General features: G+C 47.9%; 2 protein-coding genes and 1 long non-coding RNA gene across 11 annotated transcripts; 1 reads left to right on the top strand and 2 right to left on the bottom strand.

The window, feature by feature from the left end:
- Positions 1-9,654: 9,654 nt before the first annotated feature.
- LOC123119495 (aspartyl protease AED1) lies at positions 9,655-22,698 on the bottom strand. 9 transcript variants are annotated; one of them, XM_044539304.1, is made up of 7 exons: positions 22,419-22,698; positions 21,517-21,587; positions 21,283-21,365; positions 20,354-20,475; positions 11,409-11,567; positions 11,211-11,299; positions 9,656-11,093 (listed from the first exon to the last, which is right to left on the bottom strand). In XM_044539304.1, exons 6-7 carry the CDS (start codon positions 11,236-11,238, stop codon positions 9,898-9,900), a joined length of 1,224 nt encoding a protein of 407 aa, XP_044395239.1. In that variant the 5' UTR covers positions 11,239-11,299; positions 11,409-11,567; positions 20,354-20,475; positions 21,283-21,365; positions 21,517-21,587; positions 22,419-22,698; the 3' UTR covers positions 9,656-9,897. The 9 variants fall into 9 exon arrangements, with proteins under 9 accessions (XP_044395236.1, XP_044395239.1, XP_044395238.1 ...); XM_044539303.1 differs by having other exon boundaries at positions 20,354-20,472; positions 21,029-21,365; XM_044539302.1 differs by having other exon boundaries at positions 21,029-21,365.
- On the bottom strand, positions 15,371-19,534 carry LOC123119494 (luminal-binding protein 5-like). Its single transcript, XM_044539300.1, has one exon. It carries the CDS (start codon positions 17,076-17,078, stop codon positions 15,744-15,746), a length of 1,335 nt encoding a protein of 444 aa, XP_044395235.1. The 5' UTR covers positions 17,079-19,534; the 3' UTR covers positions 15,371-15,743.
- On the top strand, positions 21,050-22,423 carry LOC123119497 (uncharacterized). The gene is made up of 3 exons (XR_006458713.1): positions 21,050-21,163; positions 21,276-21,355; positions 21,497-22,423. It is a non-coding gene; the product is annotated as an uncharacterized lncRNA (long non-coding RNA).
- Positions 22,699-26,267: the final 3,569 nt, after the last annotated feature.

A 26,267-nucleotide genomic window follows, 5' to 3' on the forward strand; every position in this document is an offset into this window, starting at 1 on the left:
TCAACGATTGAGCTTTTCTCCCTTAGTTTGCAGGCTTAAGAAACTTGTCAGAGGTCTCATACCTCTTGACGTGGGCACTAGTCTGAAATCCCAATTTCAGTCTTCGGAACATCTCATATGTTCTGCGACGTTTCAAAAACGTCTTTGGTGCCACAATTCTAAACCGTTAGCATTACGCACTGAACTATCACGTAGTCATCAAAACGTGTATGTCAGATGTTCCGCAACATCTACAGACGACGCTGAGGTTCAGCACACTGAGCGGTGCATTAAGGACATAAGCCTTCTGTGCAGCAATGAGGACAATCCTCAGTTTACGGACCCAGTCCGCATAATTGCTACTATCAACTTTCAACTAAATTTTCTCTAGGAACATATCTTAAACAGTAGAGCTAAAGCGTAAGCTATGACATAATTTGCAAAGACCTTTTGACTATGTTCATGATAATTAAGTTCATCTGATTATTTAATGAACTCCCACTCAGATAGACATCCCTCTAGTCATCTAAGTGATACATGATCCGAGTCAAACTAGGCCGTGTCCGATCATCACGTGAGACGGACTAGTCATCATCGGTGAACATCTCCATGTTGATCGCATCTACTATACGACTCATGTTCGACCTTTCGATCTCTTGTGTTCCGAGGCCATGTCTGTACATGCTAGGCTCGTCAAGTCAACCTAAGTGTTTCGCATGTGTTCCGAGGCCATGTCTGTACATGCTAGGCTCGTCAACACCCGTTGTATTCGAACGTTAGAATCTATCACACCCGATCATCACGTGGTGCTTCGAAACAACGAACCTTCGCAACGGTGCACAGTTAGGGGGAACACGTCTCTTGAAATTTTAGTGAGGGATCATCTTATTTATGCTACCGTCGTTCTAAGCAAATAAGATGTAAACATGACAAACATCACATGCAAATCATAAAGTGACGTGATATGGCCAATATCATCTTGCGCCTTTTGATCTCCATCTTCGAGGCGCGGCATGATCACCTTCGTCACCGGCATGACACCATGATCTCCATCATCATGATCTCCATCATCGTGTCTTCATGAAGTTGTCTCGCCAACCATTACTTCTACTACTATGGCTAACGATTAGCAATAAAGTAAAGTAATTACATGGCGTTTTCATTGACACGCAGGTCATACAATAAATTAAGACAACTCCTATGGCTCCTGCCGGTTGTCATACTCATCGACATGCAAGTCGTGATTCCTATTACAAGAACATGATCAATCTCATACATCACATCCTTTTGGCCATATCACATCACATAGCATACCCTGCAAAAACAAGTTAGACGTCCTCTAATTGTTGTTGCATATTTTACGTGGCTGCTATGGGATTCTAGCAAGAACGTTTCTTACCTACGCAAAAGCCACAACGTGATATGCCAATTTCTATTTACCCTTCATAAGGACCCTTTTCATCGAATCCGATCCGATTAAAGTGGGAGAGACAGACACCCGCTAGCCACCTTATGCAACTAGTGCATGTCAGTCGGTGGAACCTGTCTCACATAAGTGTACGTGTAAGGTCGGTCCGGGCCGCTTCATCCCACGATGCCGCCGAATCAAGATAAGACTAGTAACGGCAAGTAAATTGACAAAATCAACACCCACAACTACTTTGTGTTCTACTCGTGCATAGAAACTACGCATAGACCTAGCTCATGATGCCACTGTTGGGGAACGTAGCAGAAATTCAAAATTTTCTACGCATCACCAAGATCAATCTATGGAGTTTACTAGCAACGAGAGGGAAGGAGTGCATCTACATACCCTTGTAGATCGCGAGCGGAAGCGTTCAAGAGAACGGGGTTGATGGAGTCGTACTCGTCGTGATCCAAATCACCGATGATCCTAGCGCCGAAAGGACGGCACCTCCGCGTTCAACACACGTACGGAGCAGCGACGTCTCCTCCTTCTTGATCCAGCAAGGGGGGAGGAGAGGTTGATGGAGATCCAGCAGCACGACGGCGTGGTGGTGGAAGTAGCGGGATTCCAACAGGGCTTCGCCAAGCGCTGCGGGAGGAGGGAGATGTGTCACGGGAGGGAGAGGGAGGCGCCAGGGCTTAGGTATTGCTGCCCTCCCTCCCCCCACTATATATAGGGCCAAGGGAGAGGGGGGGCGCAGCCTTGGCCCTTCCTCCAAGGAAGGGTGCGGCCAGGGAGGAGTCCATCCTCCCCAAGGCACCTCGGAGGTGCCTTCCCCCTTTAGGACTCTCCCTTTCCCTTATCTCTTGGCGCATGGGCCTCTTGGGGCTGGTGCCCTTGGCCCATATAGGCCAAGGCGCACACCCCTACAGCCCATGTGCCCCCCCGGGGCTGGTGGACCCCCGGACCCCTTTCGGCACTCCCGGTACAATACCGATAATGCGCGAAACTTTTCCGGCGACCAAAATAAGACTTCCCATATATAAATCTTTACCTCCGGACCATTCCGGAACTCCTCGTGACGTCCGGGATCTCATCCGGGACTCCGAACAACTTTCGGGTTACCGCATACTAATATCTCTACAACCCTAGCGTCACCGAACCTTAAGTGTGTAGACCCTACGGGTTCGGGAGACACGCAGACATGACCGAGACGACTCTCCGGTCAATAACCAACAGCGGGATCTGGATACCCATGTTGGCTCCCACATGCTCCTCGATGATCTCATCGGATGAACCACGATGTCGAGGATTCAATCAATCCCGTATACAATTCCCTTTGTCAATCGGTATGTTACTTGCCCGAGATTCGATCGTCGGTATCCCGATACCTTGTTCAATCTCGTTACCGGCAAGTCTCTTTACTCGTTCCGTAACACATCATCCCGTGATCAACTCCTTGGTCACATTGTGCACATTATGATGATGTCCTACCGAGTGGGCCCAGAGATACCTCTCCGTTTACACGGAGTGACAAATCCCAGTCTCGATTCGTGCCAACCCAACAGACACTTTCGGAGATACCTGTAGTGCACCTTTATAGCCACCCAGTTACGTTGTGACGTTTGGTACACCCAAAGCATTCCTACGGTATCCGGGAGTTGCACAATCTCATGGTCTAAGGAAATGATACTTGACATTAGAAAAGCTCTTAGCAAACGAACTACACGATCTTGTGCTAGGCTTAGGATTGGGTCTTGTCCATCACATCATTCTCCTAATGATGTGATCCCGTTATCAACGACATCCAATGTCCATGGTCAGGAAACCGTAACCATCTATTGATCAACGAGCTAGTCAACTAGAGGCTTACTAGGGACATGGTGTTGTCTATGTATCCACACATGTATCTGAGTTTCCTATCAATACAATTCTAGCATGGATAATAAACGATTATCATGAACAAGGAAATATAATAATAACCAATTTATTATTGCCTCTAGGGCATATTTCCAACATACATATGCATGGGTACATGTGTAAAGGGCCACATCGGTGGACTGAACTGCAGAATGCCAGAATAAGAGGGGGATAGCTAATCCTGTCGAAGACTACGCTTCTGGCCACCTCCATCTTGCAGCATGTAGGAGAGAGTAGATGGTAAGTTCACCAAGTAGCATCGTATAGTATAATCCTACCCGGCGATCCCCTCCTCGTCGCCCTGTTAGAGCGTGATCACCGGGTTGTATCTGGCACTTGGAAGGGTGTATTTTATTAAGTATTTGGTTCTAGTTGTCATAAGGTCAAGGTACAACTCCGGGTCGTCCTTTTACCGAGGGACACGGCTATTCGAATAGATAAACTTCCCTGCAGGGGTGCACCACATAACCCAACACGCTCGATCCCATTTGGCCGGACACACTTTTCTGGGTCATGCCCGATCGCGGAAGATCAACACGTCGCAGCCCCACCTAGGCACAACAAAGAGGTCAGCACGCCGGTCTAAATCCTATGCGTGCAAGGGTCTGGGCCCATCACCCATTGCACACCTGCATGTTGCGTACGCGGCCGGAGGCAGACCTAGCCTAGTAGGCGTTCCAGTCCAATCCGGCGCGCGCCGCTCAGTCGCTGACGTCACGAAGGCTTCGGCTGATACCACGACGTCGAGTGCCCATAACTGTTCCCGCGTAGTTGGTTAGTGCGTATAGACCAAATGGCTAGACTCAGATCAAATACCAAGAACTCGTTAAGCGTGTTATTTTGAAGTAACTGCGGACGCCGTCCAGGGCCAGGCCCACCTCTCGCCTAGGTGGTCTCAACCTGCCCTGTCGCTCCGCCACAAGATCCACTCGCGGGTACTCCTACAAGCCGACCCGACTTTAGTCACCATAGGTATCATGTATAGAGTATATAAGTATATACCCATGATCACCGCCCAAGTGATCACGGCCCGATAGTATAGCACAGCAGACGGACAAGAATGTAGGGCCACTGATGGAAAACTAGCATCCTATACTAAGCATGTAGGATTGCAGGTAAAGGTAACAACAGTAGTAGCAAAGACAGGCTATGCAGCAGAATAGGATTAACGGAAAACAGTAACATGCTACACTACTCTAATGCAAGAGTACAGAGAAGGATAGGCGATATCTGGTGATCAAGGGGGGGGGGGCTTGCCTGGTTGCTTTGGCAAGTAGGGGTCGTCAACAGCGTAGTCGGTCGGGGCACCAACAGCGGCGTCAGTCTCGTAGTCTACCAGAGAGAAGAGGGGGAAGAAACAATGAATACAATGCAAACAGATGCATAACGATGCATGACAAAGCAAACAACGGTGTTAGGTGTGCCCTAACGCGGTAAGAGGTGATACCGACAGGAGAAACATCCGGGAAAGTATCCCCGGCGTTTCGCGTTTTCAGGCAGATGAAACGGAGGGGGAAAGTTGCGTGTTCGATATGCTAGGGGTGTGTGGCGGACGAACGGGTTGTGTATTCGGATTCGTCTCGTCGTTCTGAACAACTTTCATGTAGAAAACATTTTCATCTGAGCTACGGTTTATTTTATATGATTTTTCAAAGCTTTAAATGATTTTCTAAATTTCTGGATTTAATTTAATTCGAAATACTAAATGAGAAAACTGCTATGTGTACCCAGAGGGTAACAAGCCTCTTAGTATGATAGGTGGGGGTCCAGGGGTCTAGTCAACAGTGCAGTCAAAAGGTTGACCAGTCAAAGTTTGATTGGTCAACAGGGTCAATGGACCCACATGTCATGGGGTGTAAAATTTAACTAGCACTAAATAAATCTAACAGGGCCTTTTAACCGATTTTATTTAAGTTACTTAGGGTGTTGGGTCCCATATGTCAGTGTGGCATTAGTTATATCAGTTAGCACTTTAGTTGATTAACGGGACGGGGCCCGGTTGACAGTGAGAGGGGAAAGGTGATTAGCGCCCTAATTAAGCCGGTTAGGCCGGCGGTTAGCTGGAGCACGGCGGCGTTGGCCGTCCGGCCAACTCCAGCGTCGGGAGGGCGCGCGGCTAGACATGTTAGAACACCCCGGAGAGGCGAGTGGGGTGGTGCCCACGGTTCGTGCCAAGGCCGCCGAAGTCGCCGGCGGTGAGCACGACCGCGACGGCTGCAGAGAAGCGGCCGCGCGGACGAGCGGCAGTGGCGGAGCTCGCGAGCGAGGGTGGGGGTACGGACACGGCGGGCGCAGGGGCTCGCGGTGAGCGCGGTCTGCGGCGAGCGAGCGCGGCCACGGCGTTGGGACGGAGGAGGAAGACGGACGGGGCCCGACGGGGAGCTCACCCCCATTGAAGAGAAGAGGGCGGCGAGGCGCGGGGAGGACCGACGAAGGAGAGGCGGGGGTGAGGACGACGCAGTCCGGCGGGGAGGTGGCCCCGGCAAGGTCGCGGGCGACCCGGCGAACGACAGCGAGGGCGATCCGGTGGCGGCGACGTTGATGTGGCGGCGGGGCGCCGGCATGAGGCGGGGCGGTCCGGTGACGATGTCGGTGGCGAGCGGCGTGCGCCCCCGATCCAGATCGGGGAGGAGCGAGAGAGAGGGGGGATCGGGGAGAGTGGGTGGGGTTCGGGTTAGGTTAGGGTTTGGCTGGGGGGTGAGGGGATAAGGTGTGGCCGGCTGGGCCTGGTGGGTTGGCCCAGTGAGGTTGATGGCCTGCTGGGCCGGAGCCCGGGGGTTCTTTTCCTTCTTCTTTTTTTGTTAGTTTTCTTTTCTGTTTTTGTCTTTGTTTCCTATTGTTTTATTTTTTTAATATATACTTGGCATCTAATTTAGTAATTCAATTTAGGCCATTGTCACAAAAAGTCTAGTCCTCAAATAATTTAGTTTGACATTTTATTAATTACAAAAGGTATTTAAATAATTATTTATGCTGCTGTTTTATTCATCTGATAGTATTTAAACATTTTATAAAGGTGTGGTTTCTCCATCATAATTACCTATGCAATATTTGGTTCACTCCGGACATTTTAGTTTTAATATTCGAAAACTTTTATTGTTTGACTTGATTTCGAATTTTGAATTCGAACGGGATTTGAACCAGAGTGAGTTTAGTAACAATAACAGTGGTGACGTGGTATCATTAGTAGAGGGTTACTGTAGCTTAATTATCCGGGCGTCACATGCAGGTACCTTGGATGATGCCCGCGTGGCTCAGCCGCCACATAATAGCGACAAGTCAACAAGTATAAGTCTATCGACATGTGTCGCTGCCTTGACAATGGGCGTCGCCTTCCCATGATGGTCCTTCTGAGATATTTTATTAAACAAAAGCGATTGGAGTTAAACTTATTCTAGATCTATGATAGTGCCCGTCCACCAAGTTTGTGTTGTTCCCCTTCATGCTCATGGCAGGCGACCATGCCCATTTCTGACGGAGATAAGACCCATGAAATGAAGGTGTGGTCGCCAATGAGTAAGAGTAGGATATTGGACAGGGACCAACCCACTCGAGACTTGAGGCTCAAAACTGTCCGCCGCCAGTGGACGCAAAGTCGATGCTGGACGTGGACAGGCCAACCTCGTCGTCGTAGCGGCGCCAACAAAAAGCACAGTTGACATCATGAACAATGTGCAGCTACTGGCGTTCTTGTCCGCGATCACGAGGGCCGTCTCCATGTTCGTCTGTGTCGTGACAGTGTTGCAGGCGGCGCGAGGCGACATCGCCCAGTGCTCCACGACGAAGTTTGGGTTCTCTGTGGCCATGGTTGTCACGGCCTCCTCACTCGCGAGCTCGTCGTATATTTGAGCCTCCACCAGCAGGTGTCGCTCGAGGAGGAAGAGGTTGTACCGCTACTCCTCTCTTGTGTGTGTCGGAACACCGACGTCGGTTGCAGCTTTGGTTGCTCCTCCGCCGTGTCGGCGTTGCAGTGCGCATGCGCCTGCTCCATGGGCAAGCCGACATGGAACAACGCAGGCAGGATTGCCTCCATCATCCGGTCGTCATTGGAGACCTCCAGGGAGCTGGCCGGCAGACTAGCCTCTACCCTCCTCGCATGGCGGCACTGCAGCCAGCCGCAAGGCAGCCATCTCGTGTTTTAGCTCCATCGAGAGGCTCTCCCACGGAGCGGCCTGTTTGAATGCGGTAGATATCCGCCCATCCCGTCGAGTCACATCTCTTTGGCAATATAACTGAAGTGACAGTTATAATGTGTGACAAATTTTCAATACAAGATGATTTAGACTTCTATATGATCCACTTTGACAAAGTAGAGAGACACAGAAGAATTGTAATTCAGGCTCCGATATGCAGTAATAGCTATATGAGCCAAGCTCATCTGCTCCTGATGAAATAGTAAATTCCCAAAAAAATACCAGACACATACGATCTAAATTTGTTTTTGACATTCAAGAGGTCCTGCAAACTTTTGTAGTATTTGGACATCCGACAAGGTCATGGGAAAAAACAAAATCGAGTCTAAATAGTGTGTTTTTATACAGTTTCTTTTAGAGCCAATTTTCTTTTGCCACGACCTTCTTGAATGTCCAAATACCACGAATTTGTCGTCGAGGCCTGCATTGGGGGCGATGTTGCGGGGGCGAAGCCATGGTGGCGGCGGAAGGTTCTTAGGTAGGCAAAAGAGGGCGAAGGGTTTGGGCGAGGGGAAACTGGGGGGGTCGGGAGTCAATAGTGGTGAAGGGTTTGGGGGAGGGGAAACTGGGGAATCGGGACTCGCAGAGATGCATGACGTGAAAGAGAGGAAACAGTCCGAGGTGGGATTGTAATTGACCACTTAAATGCAAATTGGCAAATTAACTCCTATATGATTAATAATTAGTTGTATTATTTGGGGCGGAGAAGAAAGGAATAAACCCTCACCGCCGTCGGGGCATGCAGAAACCGAAAATGATGCCCCCGTGGCTCAGCCACCATGCAATGGCGATAACTCGGCGGCTGCGAGTCTACCGACACGTGACGGTGACTCGATGATCGACGTGAGGGTCATAAGATGATGACTTCAGCGTTGTGCTTCCATGCTCCATTTCTGCGGTGTCTTGTGTCTTGTTTGAAGATGTGTTACTGTATTTTCTACAGTTTCTTGTGTGAAGATGTTACTGAATTTCTGTGCTTTTGTTCCTATACCTACCGTAGCAAGAGCTTCAAATTTTTGACAGGACAATGAGAAATCTGTGAATGTGTATTGAGGTAAAAAAATAAATACAAATCTTCTAAGTTTTGATGCAATGTTGAACATTTTTCCATTGTTAAAAGTGACAATTACAGTGCATGATAAATTTCTAGATAAGATGATTCAGGCTTTGAAAAAAAAAAGACAACGAAGAATTATGTATGAAAATGATTTAGCATACACAAAGTGCAAAGAAGAAGTCTTCAGGCTGGCTCTGAAAAGACAGCCATGCATACTTCGTCTTGTAAAGATGTGATTCATCATAGGCCGGCTTTACAAGAGCTACAACATCCAGTAATACAAATCTTGTACCCAGAATAGAATAAAGGGAGAGAAGTAATACAGTTTTTTTTGAAGAAAACTTCCAATCTATTCATCTTCAATCATGGCAGTACAACAAACACCAGAAATAAAAATTACATCTAGATCTGTAGACCACCTAGCGACGACTACAAGCACTAAAGCGAGCCGAAGGCGCGCCGCCGTCATCACCCCTCCATCGCCGGAGTCGGGCACAACTTGTTGTAGTAGACAGTCGGAAAGTCATCGTGCTAAGGCCTCATAGGACCAGCGCACCAGAATAGCAACCGCCGCCGATGAAGAATAACGTAGGTTGAAAGGATTCAACCCGAAGACACAAGAACGTAGACGAACAACGACGAGATCCGAGCAAATCCACCAAAGATAGATCCGCCGAAGACACACCTCCACATGCCCACCAACGATGCTAGATGCACCGCTGGAACGGGGGCTAGGCGGGGAGATCTTTATTCCATTTTCAGGGAGCCGCCGCCGTCTCGTCATCCTGAGCAGGACACAAACCCTAACAAGACAGGAAAAAACGACTGAAAACGGAGCCCTCCCGCCGGCTCTTCAAAAAATATTCGTTGATTCAATTAAAATAAATAAAATAAAACTCGTTGGCAGGATCCACCGCGTCCCCTTGGCCCTAGGGCCACCAGAGATGAGGCGGACCTGCGGCGGCGCAGGCGAGAGGCAGAAACCCTAGCTTTCTTTCTTGGAGGAGGAGGAGCAAAGAAAGTAACACAGCTTTTATTGCATACAAACAACAATTCAACAAACTGAACATAAAATGCAGTAAAGAACAAACGCTCGACAACTAGCTTGTTTTCAAACAAACTGATTCATGGGTTGGTGTGCATTTCGTCATTTCTGATGGACTATGCGATCATTGTTTTTTGCGAACACTTATATGATTGTATATTTAGAAAACAAAAAAGGCACACAACATAGATGCACTGTTAATCCAGTACCAACACCAATCAATACTGAGGACCTTCATCAGTTTGTACATCAAAATATTATAGTCTTGTCTGCTCCAGGTAGCCATGTACCTGTGTCAACAAGCACCAGCTTGAAACCCAAACTTGCTGTCTTGGATATCATACACGACCCTGAATGATCTTGTTGCCCTGTTCCCCAGAATCGGAACCCCTGTCAGTCCAGCAACATCTGGCTGAAATGTGGAGCAAATTTTATCTGCTGACACTCGATAGAACACATTCTCTGACGGGAGCTTCAAGATAGACCTTACAAATTTCATCTCCACCGTTGGCATGTCTCGCCAGTTCACTGAATCACTAGTGGATGTGAAACAAATTTTATTCCTTCCAGCTGTTTCCCGGGCATATCCCTTAGCTAGCATTGCCGCTGTGATGGTCTTGTCAAACGCACGAAACACTGGGGACAGAATGAACGTGTCGATCGTGCCAGAATCCAGTATCGTCATTCGAGTTGCGTAGATTGACGGGTCGACTTCAAGCCGTATCCCGTCGACCATCATGTCCAGCTGCTGAATAGCATACACCGGGTTATCTCCGTGCGAGCCGTACTCGACCAACGGAATGAACTGTAAACTGTACCGATCATACGGCCCGATGGATAGAAACCCTCCGTTTCTATGATTACCAGGAAAGCAGTGAGAGAACGCGGTGTAGTTGGTATGGCGAACTACCTGACGAAAGAAGGAGTAAGTCGCACCCCCAAATCCAATAATGCCTGCATCAGCTGCATTGTACCTGTCATCTCCACTGCAGCCAAACATGAAATCATCAATGCTGAAGTTGTTTCCTAAAGTGAGCTTGTCCTTGACCAAGCTTCCGGCCGTGTACTCTTCTGATGCATATCTCAAGCTGTAAAGGCAGCTATCTTGCTCCTCGTTGCAGCCAAAGGGAATACCAAGTGTTTCATGCACATAACCACAATCTTCAGTTGAGCAGCCAACGCTTTGGTAAGTTGAGGACTGAAGGGGGTCAAATATCCGTCCGGCCTCTTCATCTTGATTATGGCATCTTATCGGACAAGGTCGGCACTGAACCCAGGAAAGTGTTGAGCCGGTGTCGATGGTGACGAGATTCACAAAGGCCGGAGTGCCCAGACCAATGGCCATGAGGAACCGATCTTTATGGATTCTGTCATCCTCAAAGGAATACCATGTTTTCTGTACATTTGCTATATGTACTGATGCTTGTATGCATGGGTGCTTCTCGTGGAACACCGGGAATTGAAAGGCACCAGCGCCAGTCTGACCAAGATCTGCTAGCAGTAGATATAATTCAATAATTAATATTTCGGAGAAGGATTAAATACAAGTGTAGTATAGCATAGATATTTTTAAAGCTAGTGAAGTGAACAAAGATGGAAAGTGGATACCATGCAGGGTGCCCTGAAATGAAAACATCCTATAGAATGTGGTAAAATATTTGATGTATTTTTTATGTAATCAGTAAACAACTGTGCCTCTGCATGACATTAAAATAAAATTATGTTAGGTTGTTCAATGACAGAGAAATGTGGAAAATGATGAAATTTTGGTGATTGTATGATTATTCACCACGCACTCCTACTTACCAACAAGCACTCCTAAACTTGAATATTTGATTACTTCTTCGAACATCATCAATATTTCCATAATCTTGATCATAAGATGTTTTGGAATTTTATCACTTCCGGCAATACTACCTCAGAAAGTATAAGAATGATATATTTTAGTTGGCACCTAGATATTAACTGCGAGAAGAATAGGCTGAGTTGGTTACACAAATTGAAACAATTTCTAAAATACACATGGAAATGCACATCATTTTCATTAAGAAGAAGAAAGGCCAAAGCAACTAAGCATATCCACTTGTGGTATGCCAAACTGACGACCGTTGAGACTTCCAACACTTTTGTACATACCTAAATAGCCGTCCGTCCTCACAATCCCTTCAGGACTCAATCCTAACTTTGAGTGACATTTCTATTTTTAATTTGTACATGATAATGATTTCTTCATGCAGGATATTGCTTGGTTGTATTCTGCTACTAGGTGGCTGTCTGCTACAATACATCCTAAACCAGAAACATAAAAAGCCGGTGCACCTTTTCCTTGTTCGTTTTCCTTCCAAAAAATTACTTAGATAAGTGGATATGGAGTTTCCTCCTAGTAGTTGTTTCATATTGTTACTGCACAGGTATTGACGAGAACTTATTTGTGTAGCTACTATGGGCGCAAAACTTGGATGTGTTAGTTAGGTGGATCATTATATTAACTCAGCATAGGTTCATTCTATAATCACAACTAATATTTTATCCGAACATACAAGTTAAAAATAAAATTTAACCTAGAAATGAAGCACCGAAGCCTATAGCAGTAAGATAAACTGGTAGGAGCTAGGACCCTACCAGGTCTAGGACGAAGGTTGTAGGGGAAGGAGGGTGCTGGACGTGGCGGAGCTTGCGGTCGCCGGCGGCAGGGCGCCGTCATGCGCGAGGGAAGGGGCGGCGGCGCAAGGAGCAGGAGGCGGCTAGGGCTAGGGTTAGGTCTCCCGGCTCCCTTCGGGAAGCCGAGCAAATAATGATTGCTTCTCGCTTGATTAGATTGATACATCTCCTCTCCTTATATAGAGAGGTTTACTTGACTCCTAAGCAAACGATCCTAATAACGATAAGATAATTGGGCTAAGCCCCTAATAACGATAAGATAACTTGGGCCACAACCCACTGGGCTAAGCCCCTAATATCCCGGTCATAACACTTCTCCCCGCCTGCACAAACAGCTCGTCCTCGAGCTGTAAGGTGGGGAAGCGCTTGCTGAACTCCTCGAGGTGATCAACCAGCATCAAACACCTTCGCGACAGCTGGGGCGGCCAGATCGGCGGCAACAGCGTCCTCCTCAATGTAGTCTGCAGCCTCCAGGTAGAAGAGTCACGGGCAGACGTGGCCGGGCGTGTAGGGCTCGTCGTAGTTGAAGCACAACCCTTCGCGGCGACGCTCGAGTAGCTCGGCCGAGGTGAGCCGGCGGAACGGGCGCGCCGCGGTCGCGGCGAGGGGTGTCGCGGAAGCCTGAGCAAGCCGACCCTGCGCGGGAACATCCGGCCAAGGTAGCAGCCCAGCGGCCCGGGATGGTGATGCCTGCTGGCTGGCCACCGCGCGGCGCTCGAACGCGTGGGCGTAGTACATGGCCGTCTGGAGATCCTGGGGTCCCCGAAGCTCCACGTCCACGCGGATGTGATCCGGAAGTCCACCGACGAAGAGGTCGGCCCGCTGCTGCGCCGTCACACCCGACGCATGGCATGCCAGAGCCTGGAAACGGTCGGCGAAGTCCTGAACCGTGGAGGTGAAGGGAAGGCGGCCTAGCTCTGCCAGGCGGCTCCCGCGGATCGGTGGCCCAAAACGAAGGAGGCAGAGCTCGCGGAAGCGCTCCCAAGGGGGCATGCTGCCCTCGTCCTGCTCGAGGGTGTAGTACCAGGTCTGTGCCGCGCCGCGGAGGTGGTAAGAGGCAAGCCAGGTACGCTCCGAGGCGAGGGTACGCTGCCCGCGAAAGAACTGTTCGCACTGGTTGAGCCAGTTGAGGGGGTCCTCCGTGCCGTCATAGGTGGCGAAGTCCAGCTTGGCAAACCGCGGCGGTGTCTGAGTCGGAACGCCGTGGCCGACTGGCTCGGAGGTGCGAAGCAGCAAGGATTGGGGCGCCCGGTCAATATGGCCGCGGCCCGTGGAGTGCCCCGCCGAGCCGGAGGGATCGCCGAACTGCAGAGTGGGTGCCGGCGGGTCTCCAGCTGACGTGTAGACGGGTGGCGGCGATGATCCGGTCAGCCAGGCCGGTATTGGGGACGGCGATGGCGGGAAGCGCACTTGCTGGATCGGTACGCCTCCCTGCGAGGGTGACCCGGGCCCCGTGCTGGGCGGTGGCGGGGCCGGCAGCTGCGGCACGGACCCGGGTGGCGTGGGGGGCGCAGCGAGCGCCAGGGGCGGCCACTGTGGCCATTGAGGCGCGGCAGCGGGCGGTGGTGGGGCCGGCAGCTGCGGCTGCGGCTGCCCGGACCCGGGAGGCGTCGGGGGCGCGGCGATTGCCGGAGCCGGCCACTGCGGCCAGTGGGGAGCGACGGCGGGCGGCGGCTGACCGGGCCAGTGGTGGTGTAGAGGCCCGATCGGCGCCGTGGTGGCCACATACCAGGGCAGGGCGGCTGGCCCGGTCGCGACGGCGAGCGGCGGCTGATGCGACCAGTGGTGATGTAGAGGCCCGATTGGCGCCGTGATTGCTGAGTACCAGGGCAGGGCGGCTGGCCCGGTCGCGGCGGCCGGCGGCTGCCCGTAGGGCCCGGCCAGGTAGAGGCGTATGCCCTGGATGGCGGTGACGAGGTCGTTAAGGACCCCGGTCATCTCCGCCGGCGAGTAGATGGCGACGGGCGGCGCGGTGGAGGGCGGCGGCGTCTGGCCGGTGGAGGCGCCGGCTGTGGAGTCCAGCGGCGCGGTGGGGAGAGCCAGCGGCGCGGTGGAGAGGGGCAGCGGCGTGGTGGTGACGGGCAGCGGCGGGTTGGGTGGTGGTGCAGACATGATCGGAACCGAGCTACCTGATACCAAATTGGTAGGAGCTAGGACCCTACCAGGTCTAGGACGGAGGTTGTAGGGGAAGGAGGGTGCTGGACGTGGCGGAGCTTGCGGTCGCCGGTGGCAGGGCGCCGTCGTGCGCGAGGGAAGGGGCGGCGGCGCAAGGAGCAGGAGGCGGCTAGGGCTAGGGTTAGGTCTCCCGGCTCCCTTCGGGAAGCCGAGCAAATAATGATTGCTTCTCGCTTGATTAGATTGATACATCTCCTCTCCTTATATAGAGAGGTTTACTTGACTCCTAAGCAAACGATCCTAATAACGACAAGATAATTGGGCTAAGCCCCTAATAACGATAAGATAACTTGGGCCACAACCCACTGGGCTAAGCCCCTAATATCCCGGTCATAACATAAACATTCAGAAATCTTTGTGTACTTTCTTAGTTTAAGAAATAAACATAGATTTCTAATTATTTGTCTTACTTTTTTTGCTGGGAAATTATTCATCTTACTGCTATAGCTTTGAATTTAATTTACCCAACACATAATTAACTCCACTCATCTGTTAGCCACTGTTAATGCACGCAGTACATAATATTTGGAAAAATCGTAGAAAACAGACTTGAACTTCACCATAGGTATAGGAGATGAGGAGCATGAGCTAGAAGATTACCGTAGGTTGAGGGGCATAAGCTAGAGCTGGTGCAGTACTGAGACGTATAGCTTAGTGCAAGCATCATGAGAATCAAGTACTCCATGGCTAATATTATTCTCTGAAGAAACTTTGCTTCATAGAACTTCACCAGGCAATATGTACTGGCTTAGAGACATGCAAAACAAGCTCAGCACCTACCCAGTCATGCATGCTTACCACACTGCTAACTAGTACTCCCTCTGTGAAGAAATACAAGAGCGTTTAGATCACTAAAGTAGTGATATAAATGTTCTTATATATTTCTTTATGGAGGGAGTATAATAGATGGCATATGCTCACTAACAAAATTATTAGGAAGGAAAATGTTATTGGGGCCTAAAACTATAAATTGTGCGGATCTACTGGTAACTAATACGGGCAAGGTAAGTCATATAAGAGTTTTGTATCAGTGACTGAAATTCCATTGTGTGTTCTTCTTTAACTAATAAGCATAGGTAAACAAAATGGAAAACATCTGGGGAAAAGAAGTAGTTTGAATTTTAAAAGAAGAAGTTATCACAAGTCAGCTGTTGCATTGCATCAGGTAAGGCTGTAATCCTGAGATTCCAACATTCACATTTAACAAAACCTACAAAAAGAAGATGATATATAAGCTACAATTTGTCGCAGTTGAGGGCTTGAGGCTAGTGGTTTGCTCACTGCAGTCAATCAATAACGGGAAGTTCAGTCGGTAAAACACCAGTCCGTGGAGTATCCCCACTGACGCCTATCGCCTCCCATGCATGGGTACCCATTTGCCATAGGATGGCTTAGAAGAGCAGCTCCGAGAGTGACAGTTTGATCTGGCATCACCGACGCATTGATATTTTTCAGCTCCCTCCCATCAAAATAATCGGTGACGAGTCTCCGAATCCCAGGGATCATGGTGCTTCCACCAACCAGCACAATCTCATCAAGCAGCTCCTTGTTCTTGTCTAGCCCAGCCTGTCTCATGGCACTCTCCACCAACGCCATGGCTTTAAGGAACAAGTCATGGTTCAGCTCCTCAAACTCTGCCCGGGTCAGCGAGCCGGAGAAATCGACACCATCGACCAGCGACTTGATGCTCAGTTCGGCAACATCTTGGCTGCTCAACGCCTTCTTGGCCTGCTCGCACGCCGTCCTCAACCTGCCCAGCACGCCCTTGTCGTTGCTCAGGTCCTTGCCGTGCTTCTTCCTGATCAGCTCCACGAAGTGGTCGACGATCCTCTGGTCGAAGTCCTGTCCTCCAAAGAAAGGGTCCTCGTCTGCTCCCATGAACTCGAAGACGCCGTCCACATACCACATGACGCTCGCGTCTGACGTCCCGCCGCCGACGTGGAGGACGAGGACGTTGCCCTCGTCGCGCAGCTTCCTGTGGAGGCCGTGAGCGACGGCAGCCGCGGTCGGCTCGTCGATCATCCTCGTGACGCGCAGGCCGGCGAGCTCCGCGGCCCTCAACATCGAATACCTTGACGGATCGTTGTACTGCTGCGGGACGGTGACGATGGCCTCCTGGATTGCACGGCCGAGGTACGCCTCGGCCGACTCCCTGAGCTTGGCCAACACCATGGCCGTGATCTCATCGGCGCCGAGGTTCTTGACCGCGCCGTCGGCCATCTGCACCTGAACCAGGGGCCTTTCGCGGCCGACGACTTTGTACGGCACGCGGACCATGAGTTCTCGCACCTCCTCCTCTTCGCGCTCCAAGTCGCGACTCTTCCCGAGCAGCCGCTTGAAGCCGAAGATGGGATTGGGAGCGGCGTGGTTCTTGGCGTCCTCGCCGACCAAGACGGATCCGTCGCCGGGGAAGGCCACCCAGGTTGGGATGCAGAGCTGGAACATGGTTTCGACCTGACCATGGCCGTGGCTGTAGCCGGCGACGCACGAGTTGGTGTTGCCCAAGTCGATGGCGATCACCGGAGACGGGGAGTGGGGCGCCTGGTTGCCGTTGACCGCGCCCGCATGGCCGAGCAGAAGAAAACAGGCAGCGATCGATACGAGGAGGATGGCCGCGACCCTGACGCCAACCATCGCCATCGCTCCTGATCGAGGCTTCTCTATTTTCTGAGCAAACCGCCGGTCGTGATGTTGTTTATAATTCCGAGTTTCGATCCATCTCTAGTCGGAAGTAGTAACCGAACGCGAATCCAGGAGCTGTTTTTCCCAACTCGTTCTCTTTTTTTTTTTATCGATTTCTTCTTCTTTTCTTTTGACAATCAAACACCTCCTTTATTCATTTTTTATTGATTTCAATTAGTGTTATGAGGCCTACTTCGGTAGACCCCCCTCCACAAACCGTATAAGGGCGGTATAGTCATTTCATCAAACCGTATACTCATACGCTTATGTGACACATACGAGACATCATACCCACTTTTTATTAAATTTCAAAAAATGCAGGCACCTTGTATCGAACTCAAGACCTCTTGGTCTAAGGAAGACCACATTAACCAACTAGAACAACCTAATTTTGTTCATAAAGTACAGATATTCGCATTTCAAGAGAATTTTACAGATATGTCAACAAATTGTTTGTTTAAATAGAAAATGCTCACATCAATATGATTAAATTTCTGAACATCTATTAAATAGATAAATTGTTCGTTTAAACAAAAATGTTTGTTTATTGTTCGTTTAAATAGGAATATGCTCACATAAAAGAATCGGACACTTTTAAAATTTCTGAGCATCTATTAAATAGAAAAAGGAAAATGAAACTAAATCATTCAACGACCGGTTTACTGTTCTTTTTTGTTTCTTTTCATTCTTGTTGTTTTTCGTTTTTCGTTCTTCATTCTTTTTCTTTCAAAAAATGCCCACATCAATAAAATTGACCCAATTTTTTTTCCACACACTAGTATCATCATGTCAAGCATCCATGATAAGTTTCATTGAATTCTGACCTTTTATACATTTTCTAGGGTTTTCCTAGTGAAAAAAACCCTAAAACACTAGCCAAACGTGACACAACGAGCGTTCGGTGTCCAAATTTCTTCAAATTTTTTATGGAGGCCTGCCATGAGCATGCTCACATGCTGGCAAAAATTGATGTTATTTCATGCATGGCAAGAAGCACACCATGTTCAAAGGTGGTGGTTTGAGTAGGCCGGTAGGGCAAGTCTGGTTGAACTTTTATTTCACACCAATAAAATGAAACCAATTTTCTTCGAAACACTAACATCACCATGCAAAGCATCCATGATAAATTTCATTGAGTTCTGACTTTTTATGCATTTACTAAGGTTTTCCCTTGAAAAAAATCCTAAAATACTAACCGAACGTGACACAATGTGTGTTAGGTGTCCGAATTCCTTCAAATTTTGCATGAAGGCCAACCATGAGCATGGCCACATACTGACAAGTTTTGGTGTCATTTCGTGCATGGCAAGAAGCATATCATGTTCAAAGGTGATGGTTCAGGTAGGCTGGTTGGATGCACTTTTTCACATCAATAAAATGGACTCGAATTTGTTCCACACACTAGTATCACCATGCCAAGCATCCAAGATGAATTTCAAAGAACACTCATTAAGAAAGAGGAGTGAGTTTAATTACAACTTGATTATTGACCTTTAGATAATTTTTAAAATAAATAATTAGGAATTCAAGAAAGTTCACAAAAAAAAAGTTCACTGGATTTTAAGAAAGCTCATTGATCAGAAAAAGTAAAACAAGACTTCATCAATTTTCGGAAAAGTTCACAAATTAGAAAAAAAGTTTATCGATTTTGAAAAAAAGTTCATTGATTTTTAAAATCAAATTCATCATTTTTATAAAAAGTTCAATATTTTTTTAAAAATCACTGATTTGAGAAATAGTTCAGGAATTTGGGAAAAATACTTCACCATTTTTGGAGAAAAAAGTTCACCCACTTTGAAGAAAAATTCACGAATTTAAATATCTTTACGCATTTAAGAAAGAAAAGGGAAACAAATAAAGAAAAGGAAAAATAAAGAGGAAAAGAAAACCAAACAGGATATAGTGCGCTTTTCCTGTGTTCTATTTTTAGTCAAAACAATATATCTACCACAAGCTGTTCGGTTGCCCAGTTGGTTATTGCGCTTGTGCTAATTATTGCTGGAGTGCGGTTCGAATCCTCTGCGGCACATACTTATTTTTGCTGTTTTAGAAAATAAAAAAACATGATGCATGGGCCGGTCCATCGCGGGAGGATGTGCGCGTTCATTCATGGACTAAAAAAAATGTTTAGCGTATATGTACGGCGAAGAATTTATAAATATGACTATCATGCCCCTTTCTATGAAGAGGTATGGGCTAATCTGAGCCGTCCTTGTGTTTAGAGGGGGTCTACCGAAGAGAAGTGTTATAATTACGTCACATCTAAGATGACATCAGCCTGTTTGTGGCCCTCCTGATCGATCTGTTTGTCCTCTCGTCAATTGTTTGTCACCCGCGCGCTTCCTCGCTTCGGGCCTTGTTATGTGTTTCTCGCTTCCAAAGGCTGGGCCCCCACCCCCCACCCCCCACTTTCTTGGGCCTGGGCGTTGTTTTTTTGGGCTTAGTTGTTTGTTTGTTCTAAAGAAAAAGAAATGATTGAGAACAGATGTAGGCCTTGTGCCAGTTCATGTCTGGGGACTTTTCTTGTCAGACAAGCTTGTCAAAAAAGATAGGGAAAAAGTGGGCGTTCTTTTGCCAGCTGATAATCACAGCTATCCTGCCACCCCCACCCCCCAGGTCCCTCCCCCCTACCCCTCCCCCGATAACCCTTACCTGCTCCCATGATACAAATTTTGAAAAGTCATATTTAGATGTTTCAAAAAATTCTGATTTTTTTTGTGGATGTTGACAAGACATATGTCTATAACTCCTAAAAAAATCAGATCAAAATTCGAAATGTACGTTGAGAAACAAAAAAGACAAATCCATATGGGAATAGTGTCATTTCTGACACTATTCATATTTTGTCTTCTTTTGACACTATTCATTCTAGATTTGTCTTTTTTGTTTCTCGATGTACATTTTGAATTTTGATCTGAACTTTTTAGGTGTTATAGACATATGTCTTATGAACATCCAAAAAAAATTTCAGAATTTTTTGAAACATCTAAATGCCACTTTTCAAAACTTGAAGCATGGTAGCATGTGAAGTGTGGTATCATCTGATATTCCCCGCCCCCCCCCCCCCTTAGTCCCTCGTCTCCGTCCATTCCATCCCCTTCTCCCTCCTTCCCCAACCACAGCCGCCATGGCTGGATGAGGGACAAGCACATAATAGAGACAAGCAAAATTGGAGATCTGAAGGAAAGAAAAAGAGCAAGTTGCAGCAGGGGAACAATGTCAGGCAGTGGTACCTCTTCCCACGGTGAGTTTTTCTCAATCTTCCTTGAGTTCCTTCTTCTGAAACACCACCCAAAGATCAGCGTGTTGGTGCTTGTTACAGCCTTCATGGAACAAGAAAAGATTGATTGGTCTGCTGACAAAAAGAAGATAACAGGCCTGTAGATCAGTACATAGGAAAAATTGTGTTATCAGGCGTAGATCAGCTAGATCCAGTGTGTGCAAGTACATATATGTGCCTAGATTTCTGAGAACCCAAAAAAAGACTGAAAAATTAAAGAACTGGACAGGAAAATCTTCACTTGTGCATTTACAGATTTTCAGTTTCTGCATGTTTGCATGCACACATATATGTTGTACAAAAAAGGAAGACCTCAAAGTTATTTGATTGTAGAAACAGAGTATCATTTTGTTTCTTAAACTGAAAAAAAGCAAGTAGCAATTTGTTATACAAACATATATGTGATGGTACTAACTAACAAGAAAATACATTCAATCGTTTTATCAGAAAAAATAAAAAAAATGGAAAAAAAGATTGTTGCCAAACATAATTTTGACCCAAAAAATATGGCTGCAGGTCATGAATATAACTTTGCAGAAGACAACATTGGTACACAGGCAAGTGTTTCAACTCATGTTTATGTAATACATATGAACCAGAAAGAGGTGGACCAAAAAAAGGTGCTTACAAAAAAATGTATTTATATTTGCAGCTTGGACAATCCCAATATCCTGGAGCATTGTTTGATCCCAGTCTATTTGGAATGCAAAACAACGGAGCGAGTTTTGTGCCGATGTTTTATCCCTACTCATTTCCTCCCCAGGTTTCATGGGCATCCTTGCCTCCGACCAAAAAATTATACAAAATGCTTACTATAAGTGTTTGATGCTGTGTGTCAGAACTCAGATATTATGTTTCATTTACTATGTATGCAGGGCTAACTTTTGGTGCTAGCTCAACAAATGCTCCGGTCGGCCAGTCTGTTGGTAATTTTGGGCAGGAGCATCAGCCCCCTGTAAGTCCACCTGTTCACAAAAGAAAAATCAGTCAATTATTTGAAAAAGAAAAAATACAAATGTATTGTTTCTCTCTGTTATTCTGTAGATATGAACTGTATACAAAATATAAAAAATAAAAGTTGTTTAATGTAATGCAGGGGCTAACTTTTGGTGCTACCTCAACAAATGCTCCCGTCGGCCAGTCTGTTGCTAATTTTTGGCAGTAACATCAGCCCCCTGTAAGTCCACCTGTTCACAAAAAGAAAAATCAGTAAATTATTTGAAAAAGAAAAAAATCATGTACGCTGGTTCTACCTTCAGTACAGCGATTCAAAAGAACAAGTAGGGACATCAGGCCACCATACGTAATAACACAAGGCAGAAGGTTTGGATGAAACAGGGACATCAAGCAAACTGTGCCTGATCGATGCTCCCAGTCCCAAATAACCAGCATGTAGCTAGGAAGATTACCAAACATGTTAGTGACATCGATCACAGAACATGATTAAAACACACAACAGCCTGCCCCAAGCTGACTGAGAAAAAAGAAGAAGCATGCATGGTCTTCCAGAGGATATGGGGCAAGCAATATCAAACAGCAAGCACAGGGACAAACAATAAAATGGATGAAGTCTGTTGTTTATAATGTGCATGAATGAACAAATTCAGTCTGTACAACAAACACACTCTTAAATTAAGAAAAAATGGATGAAGTCTGTGTCTCCCCTGCTCAAAAGTTTCACCATAAAAGCCTAAAATGATGTTGGTAATTCCTCCTAGGGAGAAACACCTAAAATCAACCCCCCCCTAGGAGGGGTGGCTATGGTGCTCTGAATCTAACAAATTCAGTCTTACTGTACAATTTCTCTAACAGATTCTATCAATAAAATTCCTGGCTGAATGAATCGAAATCCTCATCCCCCGGCTGCCCAACCCCCTAGTCCCCAACCTGACCTACACAAAATTCACCAGCAACCAGACGGATTGTACAGTTCAATTCGCGGCGCTGAGTTGAACAAAGTGGAACTCCGCGTACAAACGAAATAAAATCGAGATAGCGTGAGGTGGACTTGGTCTTACTCGCTCGTGTGCCGCGAGGTCTGCATCATCGGCGCAGAGATCGGGGGCCCTGCCGATGGCGGAGGGCCCGTCGCCCGCGCGGAGCTCCTGGACGGTGCAGATGGCGGGGGGGCTTGACGGGCGCGCGAAGCTCCTGTACGCTGGGGATGAGGGGTGGCTTGTCGGGCGCGCGAAGCTCCTGTACGGTGGGGATGGCGGGTGGCTCGTCGGCGGCGACATCGCAGGCCATCGTCTTCGATGCACTCGCCTCCGTCTCTGCCCAGCTCTCTCTCTCTCCCACCGATTCAAACAGTGCCAGCCAAAACAGAAGCAGAGCTGCACAACCGTGTTATCCGTTGCAAAACTTTGGACATTTTGCAGAAAACTCCTCCGAAAAAATAAACAAAGACAGTTGAGTTCAAAAACTGGCCTTTATGCTCCTACAAAAAAAGGTTGTTTGTGTAAAAAATAATTATTATACAATATTGATCATAGTAAAAACTAGGGTTAGAGAAAAAAATTAAAAAATTGCAGTTATATTAAAAACAAAGTACAAATCCTTCTATCTGTTAGGGATTTCATGAAAAAGTACCTTGTAAAATTGTATTCCATCAAAAAGGGAAAAAATCTATCAAAAAAATGAAATAGTTGCAAATGCGAGCCGAGCATCGACTTGCAACTGGTAATCGGGGTCCTCAACAAACACACACAGACACCGGCACCTCTCGATTGCGAGTTTGATGGTTGACTTGCAAAAAATAGGGGGTCGTGCGAAAACAAATTTTCCTCTCCCCCTCCCCTAAGTTGTGAGTCGGCAAATTTGACAATTTTGACCTGTGGATAAAATCATTTCACAAAATGAACTGCCCCTGAAAAAATTTCACTCGGCTGACCTTTTTTAGTGGCGCCCGACACAAAGGCGCCACACTACATTGTGCAACGCCTCACAGATAGACGCTACACGCCTGGCCAGCGTCGCACCCCGGACTGACTAAAAATTATTAAGTCAATGTGCAGCGCCTAAGAGTTAGGTGCCACACTATACAGTGTAACGCCTAGAGGCTAGGCACTACACTGTATAGTGTGGTGCCTAGCTCTCAGGCGCTGCACACTGACTTAGTAATTTTCGGATCACACTGGTGCGACGCTGGCCAGGCGTGTAGCGCCTATCCATGAGGCGCTGCACAGTGTAGTGTGGCGACTTCATGTCGGGCGCCACTAAAAAAGGTCAGCTGAGTGAATATTTTTTAGAGGCAGTTCATTTTATGAAATGATTTCATCCATAGGTCAAAATTGTCAAATTTGCCTTGTGAGTCGATGCTCGGCTAGCAACTAGGGCTTGTACAAACAAACTACTCCCCCTCCTCCTCAGTTGCGGCTCGATGGTAGAATCGCAACTAGGGACCTTAACAAACACACAAAACACCACCCCGTCCCCCTAGTTGCGAGTCGATGGTCAGCTTGCAACTAGGCGCCATGACAAAACAGACACACCCTTAGTTGCGAGTCGATGGTTGGCCTACAATTGGGGGCCAAGACAAAATACACACAAACACCCCCTAGTTGTGAGTTCGATGGTAGGCTTGCAACTTGGTGCCGCCGACAAACACACATACCCCCTAGTTGTGAGTCAATGGTTGAGTTGCAACTTGGGACCATGACAAACACACACACACACACAACCTCCTTAGTTGCAAGTCGATGGTCGACATGCAACTGGGCGCTTGACAAAACACATGCCCATAGTTGCGAGTTGATGGTCAGCATGCAACTAGGTGCCCCGACAAACAACACTCACCCCCTAGTTGCATATCGATGGTCGACATGCAACTGGGGACCCTCGACAAAGCATGCACTCCGCTAGTTGCGAGTTGATGGTTGACATGCAATTGGGAACCCTCGACAAAAGACACAGACACTCCCCCTAGTTGTGACCTGATGGTAGACATGCAACTGGGGACCCTCGACAAACACAAACATTCCCTTAGTTGCGAGTCGATGGTCGGCTTGCAACTGGGGACCCCCGACAAACACACACACTCCCCCTAGTTGTGAGTCGATGGTGGACATGCAACTAAGGACTCCCGACAAACACACACACCCTTAGTTGCAAGTCGATGGTTGACTTGCAACTGGGGACCCTCGACAAACACACACCCTCCCCTAGTTGCGAGTCGATGGTTGACATGCAACTGGGGACCCTCGACAAACACAGACACCCTTAATTGTGAGTCGATGGTCAACTTGCAACTGGGGACCCTCGACAAACACACACACACACACACATCCTCAGTTGCGAGTCGATGGTTGACTTGCAACTGGGGGCCACGATAAAACACACACACATCCTATTTGCGACTCGATGGTCAACTTGCAATTGGGTGCGCCGACAAAACACATGCACCCCCTAGTTGCGAGTCGGTTATCGACATGCAACTGGGGACCCTCAACAAACACACACACACACACATAGACATCCCCTTAATTGTGAGTCGATGGTCGAGATGCAACTGCGGACCCTCGACAAACACACACTCCCCCTAGTTGTGAGTTGATGGTCGATATTCAACTATGGACCCTCGACAAAAACACACTCCCCCTAGTTATGAGTCGATGGTTGGCATGCAACTAGGTGGCACGACAAAATAGACACACCCCTAGTTGCGAGTCGATGAGCGACATGCAACCGGGGACCCTCGACCAACACACACTCCCCTAGTTGTGAGTCGATGGTTGACATGCAACCGTGGACCCTCGACCAACACAAATACCCTTTAGTTGCGAGTCGATGGACGTCTTGCAACTGGGGACCCTCGACAAACACACACACTTCCCTAGTTGTGAGTCGATGGTGGACATGCAACTAAGTACCCTCGACAAACACTCATTAAAAATCGGGGACCACGACAAACACAAACACCCTTAGTTGCAAGTCGATGGGCGACATGCAACTGGGGACCCTCGACAAACACACACTCCCCTAGTTGCGAGTCGATGGTTGGCTTGCAACTGGGGATTCGACAAACACAAACACCCCTTAGTTGCGAGTCGATGGTCGGCTTGCAACTGGGGACCCTCGGCAAACACACACACACACTCTCCCTAGTTGTGAGTCGATGGTCGAGATGCAACTATGGATCCTCGACAAAAACACACTCCCCTAGTTGCAACTCGATGTTTGGCTTGCAACTAGGTGCCATGACAAAACAGACACACCCCTAGTTGTGAGTCGATGGGCAGCGTGCAACTGGGGCCCTCGACAAACACACACTCCCCTAGTTTCGAGTCGATGGTTGACAGCAACTAGGGACCCTCGACAAACACAAACACCCCTTAGTTGCGAGTCGATGGTCGGCTTGCAACCGAGAACCCTCGAAAAACACACACTCCTCCCTAGTTGTGAGTCGATGGTGGACATGCAACTAAGGACCCTCGACGAACACACACATCCTTAGTTGCAAGTCGATGGTTTGCTTGCAAACTTGGGATCTCTTCACAAACACACACACTCTCTTAGTTGCGAGTCGATGGTTGGCTTGAAACTAGGGATCTCTCTACAAACACAGACACACACCCTTAGTTGCGAGTTGATGGTCGGGTTGCAACGGGGGATTGACGTGCGCTTGAGATGCGTCGGTATTTCACCAAAGAGGAAGGGATGATGCAGCACAGCGACGGTAAGATTTCCCTCACTTATAAACCCAAGGTTATCAAACAAGTAGGAGAACCACGCAACACTATGTAAACGGTACCTGCACACAAAGAATAAATCTTGCAACCCGGCGCGTTAAAGGGGTTGTCAATCCCTTTTGGGTAACGATGCCAGAAATTGGTAAGTTGACGGGATAAAATTGTAGTAGATTGAAAGAT

This window comes from Triticum aestivum, chromosome 5D, assembly GCF_018294505.1.
Source record: "Triticum aestivum cultivar Chinese Spring chromosome 5D, IWGSC CS RefSeq v2.1, whole genome shotgun sequence".
NCBI classification, from domain to species: Eukaryota; Viridiplantae; Streptophyta; class Magnoliopsida; order Poales; family Poaceae; genus Triticum; species Triticum aestivum.